The 16,039-nt window shown below is 34.9% G+C and overlaps 3 protein-coding genes and 1 long non-coding RNA gene across 4 annotated transcripts; all 4 read left to right on the forward strand.

The window, feature by feature from the left end:
- Positions 1–6,983: 6,983 nt before the first annotated feature.
- Positions 6,984–8,335, forward strand: LOC118488143. The gene is made up of 4 exons (XR_004883979.1): positions 6,984–7,317; positions 7,582–7,750; positions 7,858–7,926; positions 8,150–8,335. It is a non-coding gene; the product is annotated as an uncharacterized LOC118488143 (long non-coding RNA).
- Positions 8,336–8,779: 444 nt separating this feature from the next.
- LOC110919880 lies at positions 8,780–10,117 on the forward strand. The gene is made up of 5 exons (XM_035985536.1): positions 8,780–8,792; positions 8,900–8,943; positions 9,022–9,230; positions 9,316–9,436; positions 9,544–10,117. The coding sequence occupies exons 1-5, from the start codon at positions 8,780–8,782 to the stop codon at positions 10,036–10,038; spliced, it is 882 nt and encodes a 293-aa protein (XP_035841429.1). The 3' UTR covers positions 10,039–10,117.
- Positions 10,118–11,732: 1,615 nt separating this feature from the next.
- Positions 11,733–12,804, forward strand: LOC110916904 (carboxy-terminal domain RNA polymerase II polypeptide A small phosphatase 2). The gene has a single exon (XM_022161551.2). The coding sequence runs from the start codon at positions 11,792–11,794 to the stop codon at positions 12,740–12,742; it is 951 nt and encodes a 316-aa protein (XP_022017243.1). The 5' UTR covers positions 11,733–11,791; the 3' UTR covers positions 12,743–12,804.
- A 1,549-nt stretch (positions 12,805–14,353) lies between these two features.
- On the forward strand, positions 14,354–15,518 carry LOC110917336 (carboxy-terminal domain RNA polymerase II polypeptide A small phosphatase 2). The gene has a single exon (XM_022161911.2). It carries the CDS (start codon positions 14,407–14,409, stop codon positions 15,280–15,282), a length of 876 nt encoding a protein of 291 aa, XP_022017603.1. The 5' UTR covers positions 14,354–14,406; the 3' UTR covers positions 15,283–15,518.
- Positions 15,519–16,039: the final 521 nt, after the last annotated feature.

Genomic DNA, 16,039 nt, shown 5'->3' on the forward strand with positions numbered 1-16,039 from the left:
ACTCATGATGCACTAAAAAGTTGCTTCTTTATATATGGAATAATGTTGTTTGTCAGCCAACGGTCCAATTCTAAATTTCCTTTTTTGATTTTCACGCGTTATCTTTTCAACGAGTTAATAATATAACGCATGATATAACGGGCGGCAGCGGTGTTTCGTTGTTGTTTAACGCGTGATAGGGTGGTATCACAGACCACTCCGCCTGCTCTTGTAGTTTTATACTTACGTTGGAGAAATATTTGTGCATCTAGTTACACGGGCTCTATGCAGCTTTTAACCGCATATCAGATTTTTATTATACATATATTAAAATAATAAGCTAATTAATAGTAATTTTAATATTATTATAATAATATATAGTTTTTTAATACTTTTATTATTTTAATATTATAATAATATTTATTTTGTTTACTTTTTAACTTTAATCATTTTTTTAATATCACATGTTGGGACAAGCTTAGTGTCAACCGGTATCGAGCCAGTACTGGTATCGAAAATACCGGTACGGTCTTGTTCGGTATCGGTACATGAAGATAAAAACCGACACTGGTACAGAAAACAACAAAAGTTGGTGCCGAATTGATATTGGAAATCTTTTCGTTCGGAAAATTCAGTGCTGCTACCCGTCACCATTTGCTCATCCCTGGTCACGGGTACCGTACGAGCAACAACGGTATCGTATAATTTTTTTTTTGTTGATTTTTTTTCAACTTTTTTTTTTTTAGTTTCAGGGGTAGGGATGAGCTCGGTGCCAACCCATACAGAATCGGTACTGATACCGAAAACACCGGTTACGGTACAGGTATATGAACGTAAAAAACGGTAGTGAACCGGTACCAGGAACGCCAAAAGTCGGTACCGAATTGGTACTTAAGATCTTTAGGTTCGGCAAATTTGGTACCGGTACCCAGAACCATTTGCTCATCTCTGACCACGAGTTTCATACGAACAACATTGTTACCATACAATTTTTTTGTTTGATTTTCTTTTGGTTATCTTTTAGTGTTTTTTTCTATTTTTTCTTTTTATTTCATTAATGTGAACTTAAATGCACATGATAAGACTTTAGTCGTGTATGAACTTTACACCCTTTTGTTTGATATGAGAACTTTCCTTTAGTGATATAAACATCAAGAAAATGAGCCCTTTCGTGATCTTTTCTCATCTTACAATGTTATCTTCGCTAGGTTTTTTTGACACTAGCCACTCGCAGCAAATCGTTCCATAACATAATATTTCAATTTTAATTTTCACCTATTCAAGCCCTAGAAATCGTGTGTAATCACCCTAAAAATCATCTAAACAACATAATCACCCTAAAAATCATTTAAACAACCATAAACAACGTCAAAACACACGAAATTTCAAACCTATATAAGAATTTTATTACCCCTTTTCTCCTATGATATCAACTAAAATCATCAAAATAAATAAATAAATAAAAAACATAAAAACTATCTCAAAACATATAAAGGTTTTGAATTTCAACTTTTCAAACCCTATACTATAATCATATAGTCAATAAGAGTTTAAGAGACAATAAACCCATCCTATAAAGACTAGAACAACCCCAAATTACCTCAAAACACATAAAAGGTTAAGCTTTTTTAACGCATCTTATTATCTCATGAGTCTTGAACAAAATCACATAAACATCAAAAAAAAAAAAAAAAACAAAACATGTACATGTTCGTGGATGGAATTTTGCAGTCGCCGTCAGGGGGTGGGGGTGTCGCAGGTCGCTGGCAGTGAGGTGAGGCAGAGGGAGGGCGGAAGTCACACAACACTGGCAGTTCGATTGGGTTTTTTTTTTTGTAAACTGGACTGATTTTCTTTAATTAAAGATGTACTTGGGTTTGGGCTTGAATTTTATTAACTTGTTGGGTTTGATGGAATGAATTCAAGTTTTATTGAAGAGGTTAGTGGGCTAACTTGTTTACATATTTGGGTCGGGTTTTAATCCGTGTTCACAATTTTTTTATATAAATTCCTAACATTTTTTTCTAAGGGGTGCGGACAAAAATTTTCAAGGGGTGTGATCGAGATTTTTCACAGAAAATACCACTAAATTTTTTTTTTCAAGGGGTGCGGCCGCCCACCCATGCTATAGGGTAGGTCCGCCCCTGATGACGACGTGGCTCTAAGTTTGCGAATGTGGAAGATGGGGAAAAGAGAACCACCTATGTTCTCGAGTTTGATTTAAGGAGATAAAAGCAGGTAATCCCTCCCTTTCTCTTCGCAAATACAATGGATCTATGCAAGCTAACATGTATCAACAATTACAAATATATCAAATTCGCATGATTTTAATGGGAGTTGTACAATTTATCTTGAAAATAACCAAATAAATCAGGAGCTTGCCCTACTTTGTATCATTATATAATTTATACTTTCCTCTATCTATGCAATCAAGTAAAATGTATATAAAAGTCGTACGTTGATATGCACCTTTGCAACTCATCCCAGAATGTGTAGTGGGTTAGCACCCCTACACCTCAGCAAATGGCGCGCGTGAAACCAATTCAGCATAGTGAAGGGCATCAAAGGGGTGGTGGCGTTAAGCCGTTAACGGGCGCGTGAGAGGTGGTGCAATTAAGTTATTTGAGCCAATGGACAAATCACACTCCTTTTTTAGTTAAACAATTATACAAAGTGTAGTTTGGTTAAAGTACCGTCGCCTATATGACAATGACATGACAAGAACTTTTACACTTTTTAGTTAAACCACTAACATAGCCTTACAATTAATCATATATTTCTCGTTTCAAGATCAACATCTCAACTCTCAATCACCCAACAAGTAAGAGTGCCATAATAAACGAACGAATCCTAGTGCTTATTATGTGTATTAGCCTATACTTCTTTATCCGTTTGTATTAGTATTATTTGTGTTGTTATGATTTAATCTAATAGTTGTGTTTATTTAGATGTTATTTAGTACTTCAAATACTCGAGGTAACTAGTGATAGGTGCTATTATCTTGTATAGTTAAAAAAGTTACTATTATCTTGTAATATATCTACAAATAGAGAGATTCAAATATTGGCTTAACACTAACAATACATCTCACCTGTTTCAATCTCAAGACGTTACACTTCGGTACATAATTTTCTCCCAACATGGCCGGCCCTTAGGGTGGGCGGGGAGGACCACCGGCCAGAGCCCGATACTTCGAAGGCACGTTATTTTAAAAAAAAATCCGATATGTAAATGTAAAAATAAATAAAGTAATAGGGTACACTCATACAAACACCAACATTGGCCCACTTACAAAACTATTTTTATGATTTAGATTAGTTACTAGCCCATTGCCATTAGGTTTAAACATTTAATTAGCCCAGTACCCAATTTCATTAAGGTTTAAGGGCACGTTTTTTCGAGCTCGAACAGTGTACATGAATTCTCAGGGTCAGCCCTGTCTCCCAATACATTCACGATGCAGCAAAAACATCAACAATACATTCAACGATGCATCATTTTCTATCAATGAAATCACCACCAAGTGGATACAAAAATGTCTCAACGATAACAAAATTTTTAGTGTAGCCTTACTGAAAATTTTGATTATGCAACAACTTCCTACGACACTTACCAATATATTCATTCTAATTCAGCCGTCGTTTTCAGTTTATTGCACTAAGGTTGGTCAAGTCTATTAGATAGGTGGTGGCTGGTCCAACATTTGCAATTCCACGTATATAGTTCATTAGTTCTCATGATGCAAGACTTGTGTGGCCTTACAGCCTGGCTATAATAACAGTGGGCCATACTTTGGGCCCCTTTTTTCAGCAATGGGCTTCTCATTATGGACTAACTTTCGAGTTTTCCTGATATTCAATGACTCATATGATATACAATCTCAACTTTGTTAGAGATGCAACACCATATCTAGGCACTTACTCTATGTTTAGCTTACCAAGCTACACCTCGAGTTATATGATCTACTTGTTCTCGTCCTAACTAAAAACTTGTTATCCATCTTATCTAAAACCGTGTATATACCAACACATCTCCTGGATATGTTGACTCGACTAGAACATATTATGTCTTCATACGAAACATGGCGATTGCACAAAGATTGTCATACCATAAGGCTCATGAAAGTTATGTTTTCCTTCTTCTATTAGATGATACATCTTTAATCTAGTGTTTCATTTTTATCTAATAGTTATGTTTATCTACATGTTAGGGGTTGTTTGGCAATTTCTGAATGGTTAAGTGTTGAACCAATAAGGGGTCTGAACCATTAAGTGCTTAAACAGTAAGAGGTCTTAACTATTAAGAGCCAGTATAATGCTTAACCGTTCAGAAGCAAATGTCTGACAAATTTAGATTAGAGGTCTTAACTATTCAGACTTGGTATATTACTTAACCATTTAGAGGCAAATGTCTAAACCGTTCAAACATATGCTCGTGAAACAAACAACCGAAACCATTAATTGTTGAAGCAGTAAGAGGTCTGAAGTATTAAGAGCTAAAATTAAAATATTGGTTTTAAGGTAAGTATTGATGGTTACCATTATCTTGTAGCATCTATGCAAATAGAAAGATTAAAATAGTATATTATTTGTATAATTATAGTTGGTGTATGTAAGGCGTTTGTTGAAAGTACTTGAAACAGATGACTCACCTACCTACGTCGCTAATGTGGCGCCATTAGGGAAGGGAAATGTGAGGTGTAAACGAGCCGAGTCAAGTCCGCATACATTTAGGTTCAGGTTTGGTTTGTTTAACTTATGAGAGGATTTTTTTGAGCTCTATTTCTAAAGCACAAGCTCGACTCGTAAGTAGTTTATCAAGCTTAAGGTCGACTCGTTTATTATTCTATGATTAATACATATTATATTTTTTATATACAACATATAATATATATTATTTTAGTTATTTTATCTTAACTTTTTTCACCCGCCGCGCGGCGGCGTCCAAACTAGTACCATTAAATTTTTGACGCGACTCGTTTTTAAACATAATCTACGTCAAAAATGTATACTAACTGAAAACGCACATAAAAATAAGCACGAAAACATATTATATTTTACTTAACTTATTACCGAGAAAAATTATGTTGAAACGTAAACCATTGTGGATTATGCCGAAACGTGCTAAAATAAGCACGTAATGAAATAGTGTTTTTTTAAAGTTAAGGAATGATACCATGCGTTGTTGCGGCGTCGAAACGCAAAGTAACTTGAATTTATACCGCTTAATGAAAACGTATGATTTTTAATCTGTAACAAAATTTATGTCAAAACGTAGACCAACCGTAAACGTAGATAAAAAGTCACGTATAAGTATGTATTATATTTAACCAAGGAACATGAAAATAAGCACGTAAAACTCGAGATGATCAAACTACTTTTACCAAGTTTTTAAAAAACTGAAAAGATGTAAGTGTCAATACAAAAAATTAAAATATAAAAAAAAAACAAATCACTATAATTTGACGCTAGCTATAGTGATCTGGTCAGCCTTAAATGTTCTTAGTAATTTGGTTGTATAACTTAAACATATCATAATAGGTATTTTATAATGATGAGAAATTCAAAAGAAAAAAAATATTTTTTTTTTGTTGAAAATGTATAAAAACATATGAAACACGTATAATGAAAAACGATATATGTTATGGCCTTCGACTGGCTTTTAAAATTTTTGTTTTATTTTTCACATATAAGAAATTAGGCATCAAACAATTTAGTTGTAAATATGTAATTAAAAAAATTTACATCATCCATAAAAAATTGATTAGAATTAATATTGTAGAGAGATGGCTTTACTGGAATTAGACATGAAGATCACATCACATCTGTCTACCTCTCTATCAAAAACCATTTTGTCCTCTCTCTATAGCTCCTGTCAATCAACATCTTTTTCTTCCATTTGGTTGGGTGAGGGCAGAATAGTAATTTGGTCTGTGCACCAACTTTTGTGTTTAAGATCTATCTACTATACTAAAAGAATACATTTTAGCCACATGGCATCTTCTTAGTCAACCATTTTAATGATGTGGACACCCTCCTAATCAAGATAATTCAGCTCTGGGCGCCAAACTCTCTTTTCCTCTATTTAGCTTCTCACGTACGTTTCTTCTTCGCATAGCATCTCTCTCCTTAACCTTTACCCTATCTTATTTTGCAAATCACAAAACTAGGTGTCTAAAGCAAGGATTGAAAGCATCGATTGAAGGCAACACAGTAAGTTATTTTCAATCCTTAATCTGATCCACATATGATTTTTTCATAACCCTAATTCTCAGCGAGGCAATTCTCATATATCTCTGATTCATCCTAAATCGTTACCCTCTGAACTGGATTTCGGTATGTTAAATTTTAATCTTATAATCCTACGTTTCTACAAAACCCTAATTGTGATATGTGCGATTTTCAGACCTTCAAACTTCAAAGATCCAGAAAGAATTTGAGTGCTAGGGTATGAATCGGATTCTGATGGTGTGAAACGTAATCGGTTTTTTTTTCAGATCTGGTTTTAGTTCTTTGAACAAATTGCATGTTTCTAATACCCTAATTCCCTCAATCCGTATGATTAGTGTTATAAAAATTTTGTGATGTACACAGTAGGTTCGTTCATTTGTTTATGTTCCGATTTTGTTTTGAAGATCCTGTATGCTTTTCAATTTTTCTTTCTTTTGCTTATTTTTTTTTGCATTATCAATTACAATCGGGGCGTTTAGATCTTTAATCGGGGTGTCTAGGTCTCTATTTTGGTTTTTTGTTGTTATAAAGCAATGGTTTTGTTTGATTTTTTTCTCGATTGGCATTGTGATCATTGTGGATTTTTTAATCGAGTTGTTCAATTGGGGGGGGGGTTAGATCTCTGCATCTGTTTTAGATTTTGTGTATAAGAATTGTTTTTGTCGGATTGTTCTGCTTGGATTAATGTCCGTCTGCGAATTTGCAACATTATTACTAAGGTTGGTGGTCGCAGGCGAGAGGTTTTGTGAATGGGGCTGGAAGTCACTGGCTAGAACATGAAATTTTTTGATGAAACTAATTGGGTTTTTTCTTATGTTTTAATGAAAATAGTGAACCAAAGTTGTGGTTTGTTCTCATTACTTTGTGACCTGGTGTTTTTAAATAGAATGCCCATTATTTGTTTTGATAGGATGCCCATTATAAGTGCAAGTAATGAAGTAAATGATGATTAATTTTGAACTTGAAAGAAAAATATAATCCAAACAACTCTATATTTTCATGTATGGATTAACTAATTTGGGTTGGATTTGGCAGATTTATAATGTTCTATCTGATGCTAGGAAAGCCGGTGGTACGTGGTTGCCTTCTTGAGCAGTAGTCTCATTGGGTATATTATTTTCTAGCATCATATGGTAGATGAAATACTTTGGTTAGTAGACCAAACGCATTGGAACGCATCACACAATTTAAAACCAAAGTTTGTACTTCAAATGTTGTAGGCTTCTTTTGTACAAAGATTAATGTTAACATCTAATTTTTACAATATTATTCTCCACAACGTGGATGGTTATTTGCTACTTTTTCCACATTTACTACTACTAATCATTGATTTTGCAAGACCTTAATATTGGAATCGCCTTGTGGTTGGCAGTTGGCGGTGATGGGCGTGTGAGTGAAGAAATTGGGACGAATAGTAATAACCATTCAGAATGCCAGCGTATTAAGTACAAGTCTGAATCCAGAATTTTGTTGGTTGGTTCTGGAGCAGATGAGCAATCTGCTGGTTACGGCCCCCATAAAACTAATTACAAACAAAGCAGGTTAGAAAGACAAATTTTGGCTGACACTTTTATTACATATGTGATATTCGACCGGTTTTCTTTTTAATTGTTTATTTTTTTTTTTGTTTTAACCGTTTCAAAAGCAGGTCAAGATGGTTCAGCTGGGTTGATCCAAAATTCTTTTGTCCAAAACTGATGGTTCCGAGTTAGGTCTGGTTAGTTCAGTTCATCCATCATCCATCTGGTATCTAAGTTTAAAGTAAAACATAAAAAAGTTTATATTTTTTTATTTTTTAAACTTTTATATACCCGTTTAGACCATTTGTTAAAGAAAAGATACAAAACTCAAATGAGTATTATTTGATAAAGACAACTGGTATGGTAAATGGGATAAAAAAATATTAATAATTTTTTAATAATTTAATTTGATATTTTTAGGGACAGGACAAGTAGTAACATGTATAGAGGAAATGAGTTCTTGGAGGACTTGGGCAGTTTGGAACCAAGAAAACGGTGAAAATCTTGTGTAATTCGGTATGAAGGGCGTATGTTTGCATTTACATAGTTTTAGTTATATGTTAACAACTTTTCCATTCTCATCGCTAATTATGGTTAACTTTTAACATTATTGTTGTTTATTTAGTTTCTTTAAGTTTATTGTACTCATATTGCACCTGAGTATTCTCTCCCTTGGCAAAGGCAAAAAGACAGACAAAATATACAAGTACAGGAAGGTAGGTACATCTCTTTCTTTCCATGCATGCGTTTAGTGGACGGTAGTTGCCAACACATATAAACGGGTCCAAATCCCCATATTTATAACTAGGCGCTTTAAGTATTGATTTTCAGGTCATTGGTACACTTGATTAAAAAAAGCTTAAAATGAGTATGTTAAAAGCTATATTGGACTGATCTTGTATTGTTTTATGTGTTATGCCTTGCCACTAATAGTTTAAACAAAATGAGTAGATTGGCGAGTCGATTTTTACGCTTTGAACTGATCTTTTTTTTTTGAATTGTTACACTTCAATGAAAGTTACCGAAGTGGGAGTTTAAAACCTATCTTGGATGGCACGAGCAGGTAAGTTTAATCACATTATCTTCACATCATTAACATGTTTACATAATAAGCTACATTCTACTTAAAACAAATCCACTTCTTATGATGTTGTACAACAATCACTGAAGATTTTCAGTTCAGTACTATTGGAGCTTTAAATCAAAATTCGGAGGTACTAAAAGTCTTACTTTTACCATGTTTCTTTAATTGTCATATCATTAAAACGTCATTTCTAATATCTTCTGTACAGCAAAAGTTTGTAATTATTGTTGGAACTATCAAGAGTTTTGCTTCCGAGGATTCTTGGTTTTACAATGCTTGCAGAAATTGTAATCGAAAGGTCACCACAAAAACAATTTCAAAAGAAAAGCAAGATGGTTCCGATGGTTTTGAGGATGTTGTGGTTCTGGAGTGTAAGGACGATGGCTGTAACAGTAAGACTGTTTACTCCGTTCCGAGGTACTATTACTTTAGATATTAATTGGTATTTTACATGTTTATGCGTTACATTATTGTTGTATAACATATAATTAATATGTTTCAGGATCAAGGTTCCGATACGGGTTCAGGATTGTACAGGGATTGTGACGCTCACCCTATTTGAGCGTGAGGTGCTTAAGCTGTTGAAGGTTAACGCGAGTCAGCTGTTGGATAAGAACCTTGATGTACGTTATAATTAGTTGTTTTGTTTTACAGCTGTGGATTATTATTAGTTAGTTAACATTACATCTATTTTTGACAAAATTATTATTTTTTGTATATGACTCGCCAGTTAGCTAACGAAGGGAATTTTCCGCCTGAACTCAATGCTCTACTCAACAGGAAGTTTGCATTCAAGATAGCCATAGGTTCTTTTAACATACAAAACAAATCGGATGGTTACTCTGTTTCGAAATTAACTGACAATCCAACCGTGATTTCCGAACTAGAAGCCGAGATAATATCCGGAGGGAACATAGGCACTCGCACTTATATACCAAGGATTAGTTTGATACCTTCTGATAAAAAAATTCCTTTTGAGTTTCAAAGGAGACAATTTCCGTTGGCTGTTTGTTTCGCAATGACTATTAACAAGAGCCATGGACAATCACTGTCTAGAGTTGGTCTGTATCTGAAACAGCCAGTTTTCACCCACGGTCAGCTGTATGTTGCTTTATCGAGAGTTAAAACCAGACAAGGAGTTAAACTTCTGATTTTGGACAATGACGGCAAACCTACTAATAAAACGACAAATGTAGTTTACAAAGAAGTATTTCGTGACTTGTGATCTCCATGTACTCATTCATCGTTCGATCATTCATTCCATGTAACTGTTCTCTAAAATGATCCATAACATTTGTTTGAAGTCATGTAATGTTTATTTTTTGTTGTTTTTAAATGAATTTTGTTAACGTAATACAAAACATGTATACTGATACACACACTTAAATATTAACCTAAAATTCTACATAAATAAACAGTACGTTGACTTATAATTCGCTATCCATTATCTTCCATAAACACAATATTACACAAATTTGCATCATCATGTATCTCGAGAGATTAAATTATTTGTCTCATTGTAGTTTACTAATTTATTATTACTTGAACGGTCATTTAATTCAAACGATTAGTTCAATAAATTAAACTTATTCATTTGTGTTTTAGTCCATCCGCGAACCTCGCGGGTTCTTAAACTATAATAATAATAATAATAATAATAATAATAATAATAATAATAATAATAATAATAATAATAATTGTTATTACTATATAAATGATAATTTCAATATATTGAATGGAACCTATATGAATAAGAGACTCTTTTAGCTCGTGAGTCAACGCGAGTACGGTAAGTGAAGCTTGGGTTCGAGCTCGACCTCGTTTATTAATCCAGCTTATTTTAGATTCGAGCTCATTTAACTAGGGCTGGCATAATAGGTCAACCCGATCTGTTAAGACACGAACACGATAAAACACGAACCCGAAACACGTAAACACGAACACGACACGAAATCTTATCGTATCAGATTTTCGAAACACGAACACGAACCCGTTAATAAACAGGTTACACGAAACGACCTGTTAAGACACGAAAAATTACCAACGTATCATACAACCTGTTTAGGACACGAATACGACCTGTTAAGACACGAACACGACCTGTTTAAGACACGAACACAACCTGTTTAAGACACGAACCCGGCCAAATTCGGGAAGCTGTGAACCGAATTGGGAATGGTGGTGTTTATGTGAGAGATTTAAAAAGTAGGGTGGATTATGGAAAAAGAACCACGTGTGTTTGTGTATAATTTATTCCAAGCCCCACGATTGATGACTCCATGGCAATACCCACATATAATATTTTTTTAAAATTTTAATTATTAACATGTACCTAACGGGTCTTAATAGGTTAACGGGTTTTAACCTGTTTAGACACGAAACCTGTTAAGGTCTTATCGTGTCGACCTGTTTTAGACACGAAACCTGTTAAGATCAAACACGAAACATGATAACTTCGTATAGGTTCGTGTCGTGTTATCGTGTTCGTGTCAGAATTGTCAGCCCTACATTTAACTATTTAAGCGCGACTCATTTCAAACTTTTAGCAAACCTATCTTGAGTAGATTACATACGGCTTGACGCCTTGACTCTTTTCGTTTATATATCTTGAAAAAGGGCTAGTTCTTGAACACCATCCTCATTTGACAATATTATTGTTTCACATAAACAAAACAATTTACTGTTTAAGCCAATTCAGATATTAATAAATTCAATTCAAATCAAATTCAAATTGACGTTATATAACACAAAAAAATCCCGCCAAAGAGAAAAGAAATTATTCAAAACAATATCCAGCTCAGCTACATCACATTTACTCCCTTTTCATCTTTATCTTTTAAATTGGTTCGGTACCGAACCTATCCAATTTCCGACCGTTACTCCAAACCTAATTTCAAATCCCCATTAAACCCCCAAAATCCCCACACACACTTTACCAACCCCTATTTTTCAGCCACTTCACACCAAACCCTCAAAAAATGGTGTCCAAAGCCAAAAAATCAAGAGGATCTCCAGCCACCCACACTCTCCGCCGCCGTAAGAAGACCCCGGTCACCGCCGCAACCAAAACCGCATCCGTCGTAGTCGCCTCCATCAACAAATCGATCTACACTTGCCACCGCCGCCTCATCAAAATCTTCTCAAAGCTCGTTCGTATCGCCACCCCGAAGAGCAAATCATCTGTTAAAAAAGGGTATAAAATTTTAAAAAAATTCCCTCGTGACGACCACATTGCGGGCGTCCGCCGATCCCTCTTCCAGGACACCACCAACGCCTTGCTCCCGCCCTTAATTTGTTCGAATAAGAAAACCGTGTTTCTAGACCTCGACGAAACCCTAATCCACTCGGTTCCCGCATCCGGGCTAATTCGTCCGAGAAACTACGATTTTGTAGTGAAGCCGTTGCTAGATGGTGAACGGGTTACATTTTATGTAACCAAGCGTCCGTTTGTCGATGAATTTCTTCGGTTTTTAAGCGAAAGTGGTTTCGAAATTGTGGTTTTTACCGCGGGGATCAAGGAGTATGCGTCTCTAGTGTTGGATATATTGGATCGAGACGGGTTGATTTCGTATAGGCTGTATCGGGATTCGTGTAAGGAATTCGACGGGAGGTTTGTTAAGGATTTGTCGAATTTAGGGCGGGATTTGACAAAGGGGGTGATTGTTGACGATAATCCGAATTCTTACAGTTTGCAACCCGAAAATGCGATCCCGATTAGTCCTTTTATTGATGATCTTGGAGATGAGGAGTTGAAGAAACTGATGAGTGGATTTTTTACAAAATGTCATGAGTTTGAGGATTTAAGGGATGCTGTGAAATATTATGTTGGAAATGGAGTTGAAGATTCAAAGAGTATTGAGAAATTGATTGAAGATGAGATATTTGAGAATAATAAGAGTTCAAACTTTCAAGCTCTGATTGAAGTTTGAATTAAATTTCCCTGTTTAAATTTACTTTATTTTTTTTATTAAGTTATTATATTTGTTTTGAATTTTTGTGATTTGGTTGAAGAATTTGATTGAATGCTGTTCAATACTTTTTAAGTATTTTGCAAAATGGATTTTGTGCAAATATATATGATAGTATCTTATTTTATGAAGTGGTTGGTGGTTTGATCTTTATTGGTCAACATTGTTTTAGTTTAGAAATTAAAAAAATCTCACGACCGTTACATGATTAAATATTATTCTTGTAAACATTATTTTGTTAAATATGTAAAATTAAGTACTACCTATGGTTTATTTATTTTACCAATTTCATACATATTTATATTTATTGGAAATTACATTATTGGTACCAATTTTTATAAATTGTTTCATAGTTAGTACCTGTGTGGGAAATCGTTTATAGAATTAGTTACATGGTTAGGGTGAGCGGAGAGGAGCTCGGTAAGAGGCGGTAAACTTCTTTACCGAGACGGTAAACCACCGCCAACCACACATTAACCGATTTTGCAAAGCTTGTTCGGTGAACCTACACCGAGTCGGTGAGAGGGAGGGGAGGGGGGGGGGGGGATGGGTGTATGATGGGGTCTATTCATTCTCAATAATCACACATTTTTTCCTTTAAAAAAATAGTTTAGCTAAACCCCATTAGTTAAACCACCGCCAACGTTTTTTAGTATTAGGTAACTTATTTAGGTGAATTGACATGGCGCTATGTGATTGGGTGAATTAAGAGTTTACCTATTTGGAATAGGTAACCACTCCCCTCGGCCTTAGTACATGTGGAGTAGTAATGATGAAACAATTTATAGAAGTTAATACCATTGGTGTAATTTAGATAAATATGTATGAAAATAATAAATTAGGTAAATCATAAATACTAACCATGTAATTAATTCAAATATGTATAAGATAAGTGAAGTAATCGACACATTATTATATAGTATTATATTTATCATATTTTATCGGCTTTACTAAAATGAGAAATTTGCCTGTAATAATCCCAACTAGAGGTTATTGGCCATTGACAGTCCCATGTTTAAACATCCCCCCCCCCCCCCCCCCCCCCGCCCCCCCACCAGTCTCACCAATTAGAAGCCAATGTGGGGCTAGCCCACTTGATGCCTTAATTATATAAGAGAGGTCGCTAAAAATATTTTAGAATTATTGGTGTAATATTATAGGGACAAGCGTTTCCTTAAAAAAACAAACAAATAAGAAAACCAAATATTTTTAAGCATGACTATCTATCTTTCAGTTTAATTAAAACCAGTGTAATACTATACGGAAAATAAATTATTAGCAAAACAATAATAATTTGAATCGAGATGAACTTAACTTTTATCATTTTGAAAAATTTAAGTAAACTAGTATGAAATAACTTTTATATTTTGGGAAGAATTTAGCCTAGTAAGGTATAACAAATCAAATAGGTTTCTTATTGGCTAAGTTTAGAGATAATTTTATTCCTCCTAATCTAAATCAAATAGGTTTCTTATGGGCCAAGTTTGTTAGGGCTTTGTAGAGGGATATATATAACCAGAGGAACAGTTTTGGTTTATTCTCTAGCTTAGCTCTGTTAGTTGGAAACTTGTTGCGCAAGGAGAGACTGTGGGTTCTCAATCACCAGAAGAAAAAAGAAGGAACCAATGGTGAAACCAAACCAGAACGTTATAACAAAAGAACACGTTGCAAACCTCCCATGCCATACCAAGATTCCTGTCGCCAAGACCGCATCCTCAATCACCAAATGCCAATGCGATCCCCGCCTCATCAAAATCTTCACAAAACTTGTTCGTATCACCAATATGAACCACAAATCATCCGCCAAAATCAGCTACAAAGTCCTCAAAAAACTCGCCAGCGACGACTACATGGCCAGCGTCCTTGGACCACTTATCCAGGACTCCACTACTTCCGCCCCCCTCCCTCCGTTAACTTCCCCGAGTAATATAACTGTGTTTCTTGACCTCGACGAAACCCTAATTCACTCCGTTCGTGCATCTGGACTAGGTCCTCCTCCGAGAAACTATAATTTCATAGTTGGTGGCGAAGGAGATGTGCGTTATGTTTTAAAACGTCCGTTTGTCGATGAGTTTCTTTGGTTTTTAAGCCAAAGTGGTTTTGAAATTGTGTTGTTTACCGCTGGAAGCGAGGAGTATGCGTCTATGGTGCTTGATGTATTGGATCCAGACGGATTGATTTCACATAGGCTGTATCGGAATTCGTGTAAGAAATTCAGCAGGAGTTTTGTTAAGGATTTGTGGAATTTAGGGCGGGATCTGACCAAGGTGGTGATTGTCGACGATAAGCCTTATTCTTACATTTTGCAGCCCGAAAACGCCATCCCGATTATTCCTTTTACTGATGATCTTGGAGATGATGAACTGAAGAAACTGATGAGTGGATTTTTCACAAGGTGTCATGAATTTGAAGATTTGAGGGATGCAGTGAAACATTATGTTGGAAATGGAGTTGCATATTCAAATTGCATTGAGAAATTGAGTGAAGATATGTGGGGATAGTATAAGAATTCAAACTTTCAAACTGAGATTGAAGTTTGAGTTTCATTTCACTGTTTAAATGTATTTTTTTAACTTGTTTTGAATTTTTCGTTGAAGAAAATCAAGATCTTGATGCATGAACATGAAACTTGTTTTTTTTAAGATAAATGATTTGCATCAAGATCTTGATGCATGAACATGAAACTATCGATCATACTTGACTATCGATATAATATTGTAGAAAATCAATAGTGAAATTATCAATCAAACTAGTTACTATAAATAGGATCATCTGATGTTTAGTATAAATAGTCGTGTTCGCTATTTGTATCAATGAGCTTGAATAAGCCTAGAGAGAGAGTATCGGAGTGCTTGTATTGTATCATCTTGTATCGAAACTCTGTCGATTCTCATACACGTAATCCTTAAACGTTGAATCTTTGTGTTGTGTTTACTCTCTTGCTCGGCTTGTGTCATAACGAGAATTCCGCACTCATTATGGCATTCGAAACAAAAAAAATAATCATAGTCCAACGATCCGTATAAGGACCTACAGAAACAAACTTGATTATCAACAAAATTCATTCATGCGAGGAATAACTGAGAAATCAAGAATCAATTTTGATCCATCTCTCTCTTTCTCTCTCTCTCTTTCTTGTTCCTTCATATCGCCAGGTTCCATCCTCTATAACCCAATTTCTGATTTTGACCAAAGTCCACCTCTATTTTGACCATTTATATAACTTTCAAAATATCACAAATGGTCCATGCACTTTCT

This window comes from Helianthus annuus, chromosome 16 (genome assembly GCF_002127325.2).
Source record: "Helianthus annuus cultivar XRQ/B chromosome 16, HanXRQr2.0-SUNRISE, whole genome shotgun sequence".
In the NCBI taxonomy this organism is placed as follows: Eukaryota; Viridiplantae; Streptophyta; class Magnoliopsida; order Asterales; family Asteraceae; genus Helianthus; species Helianthus annuus.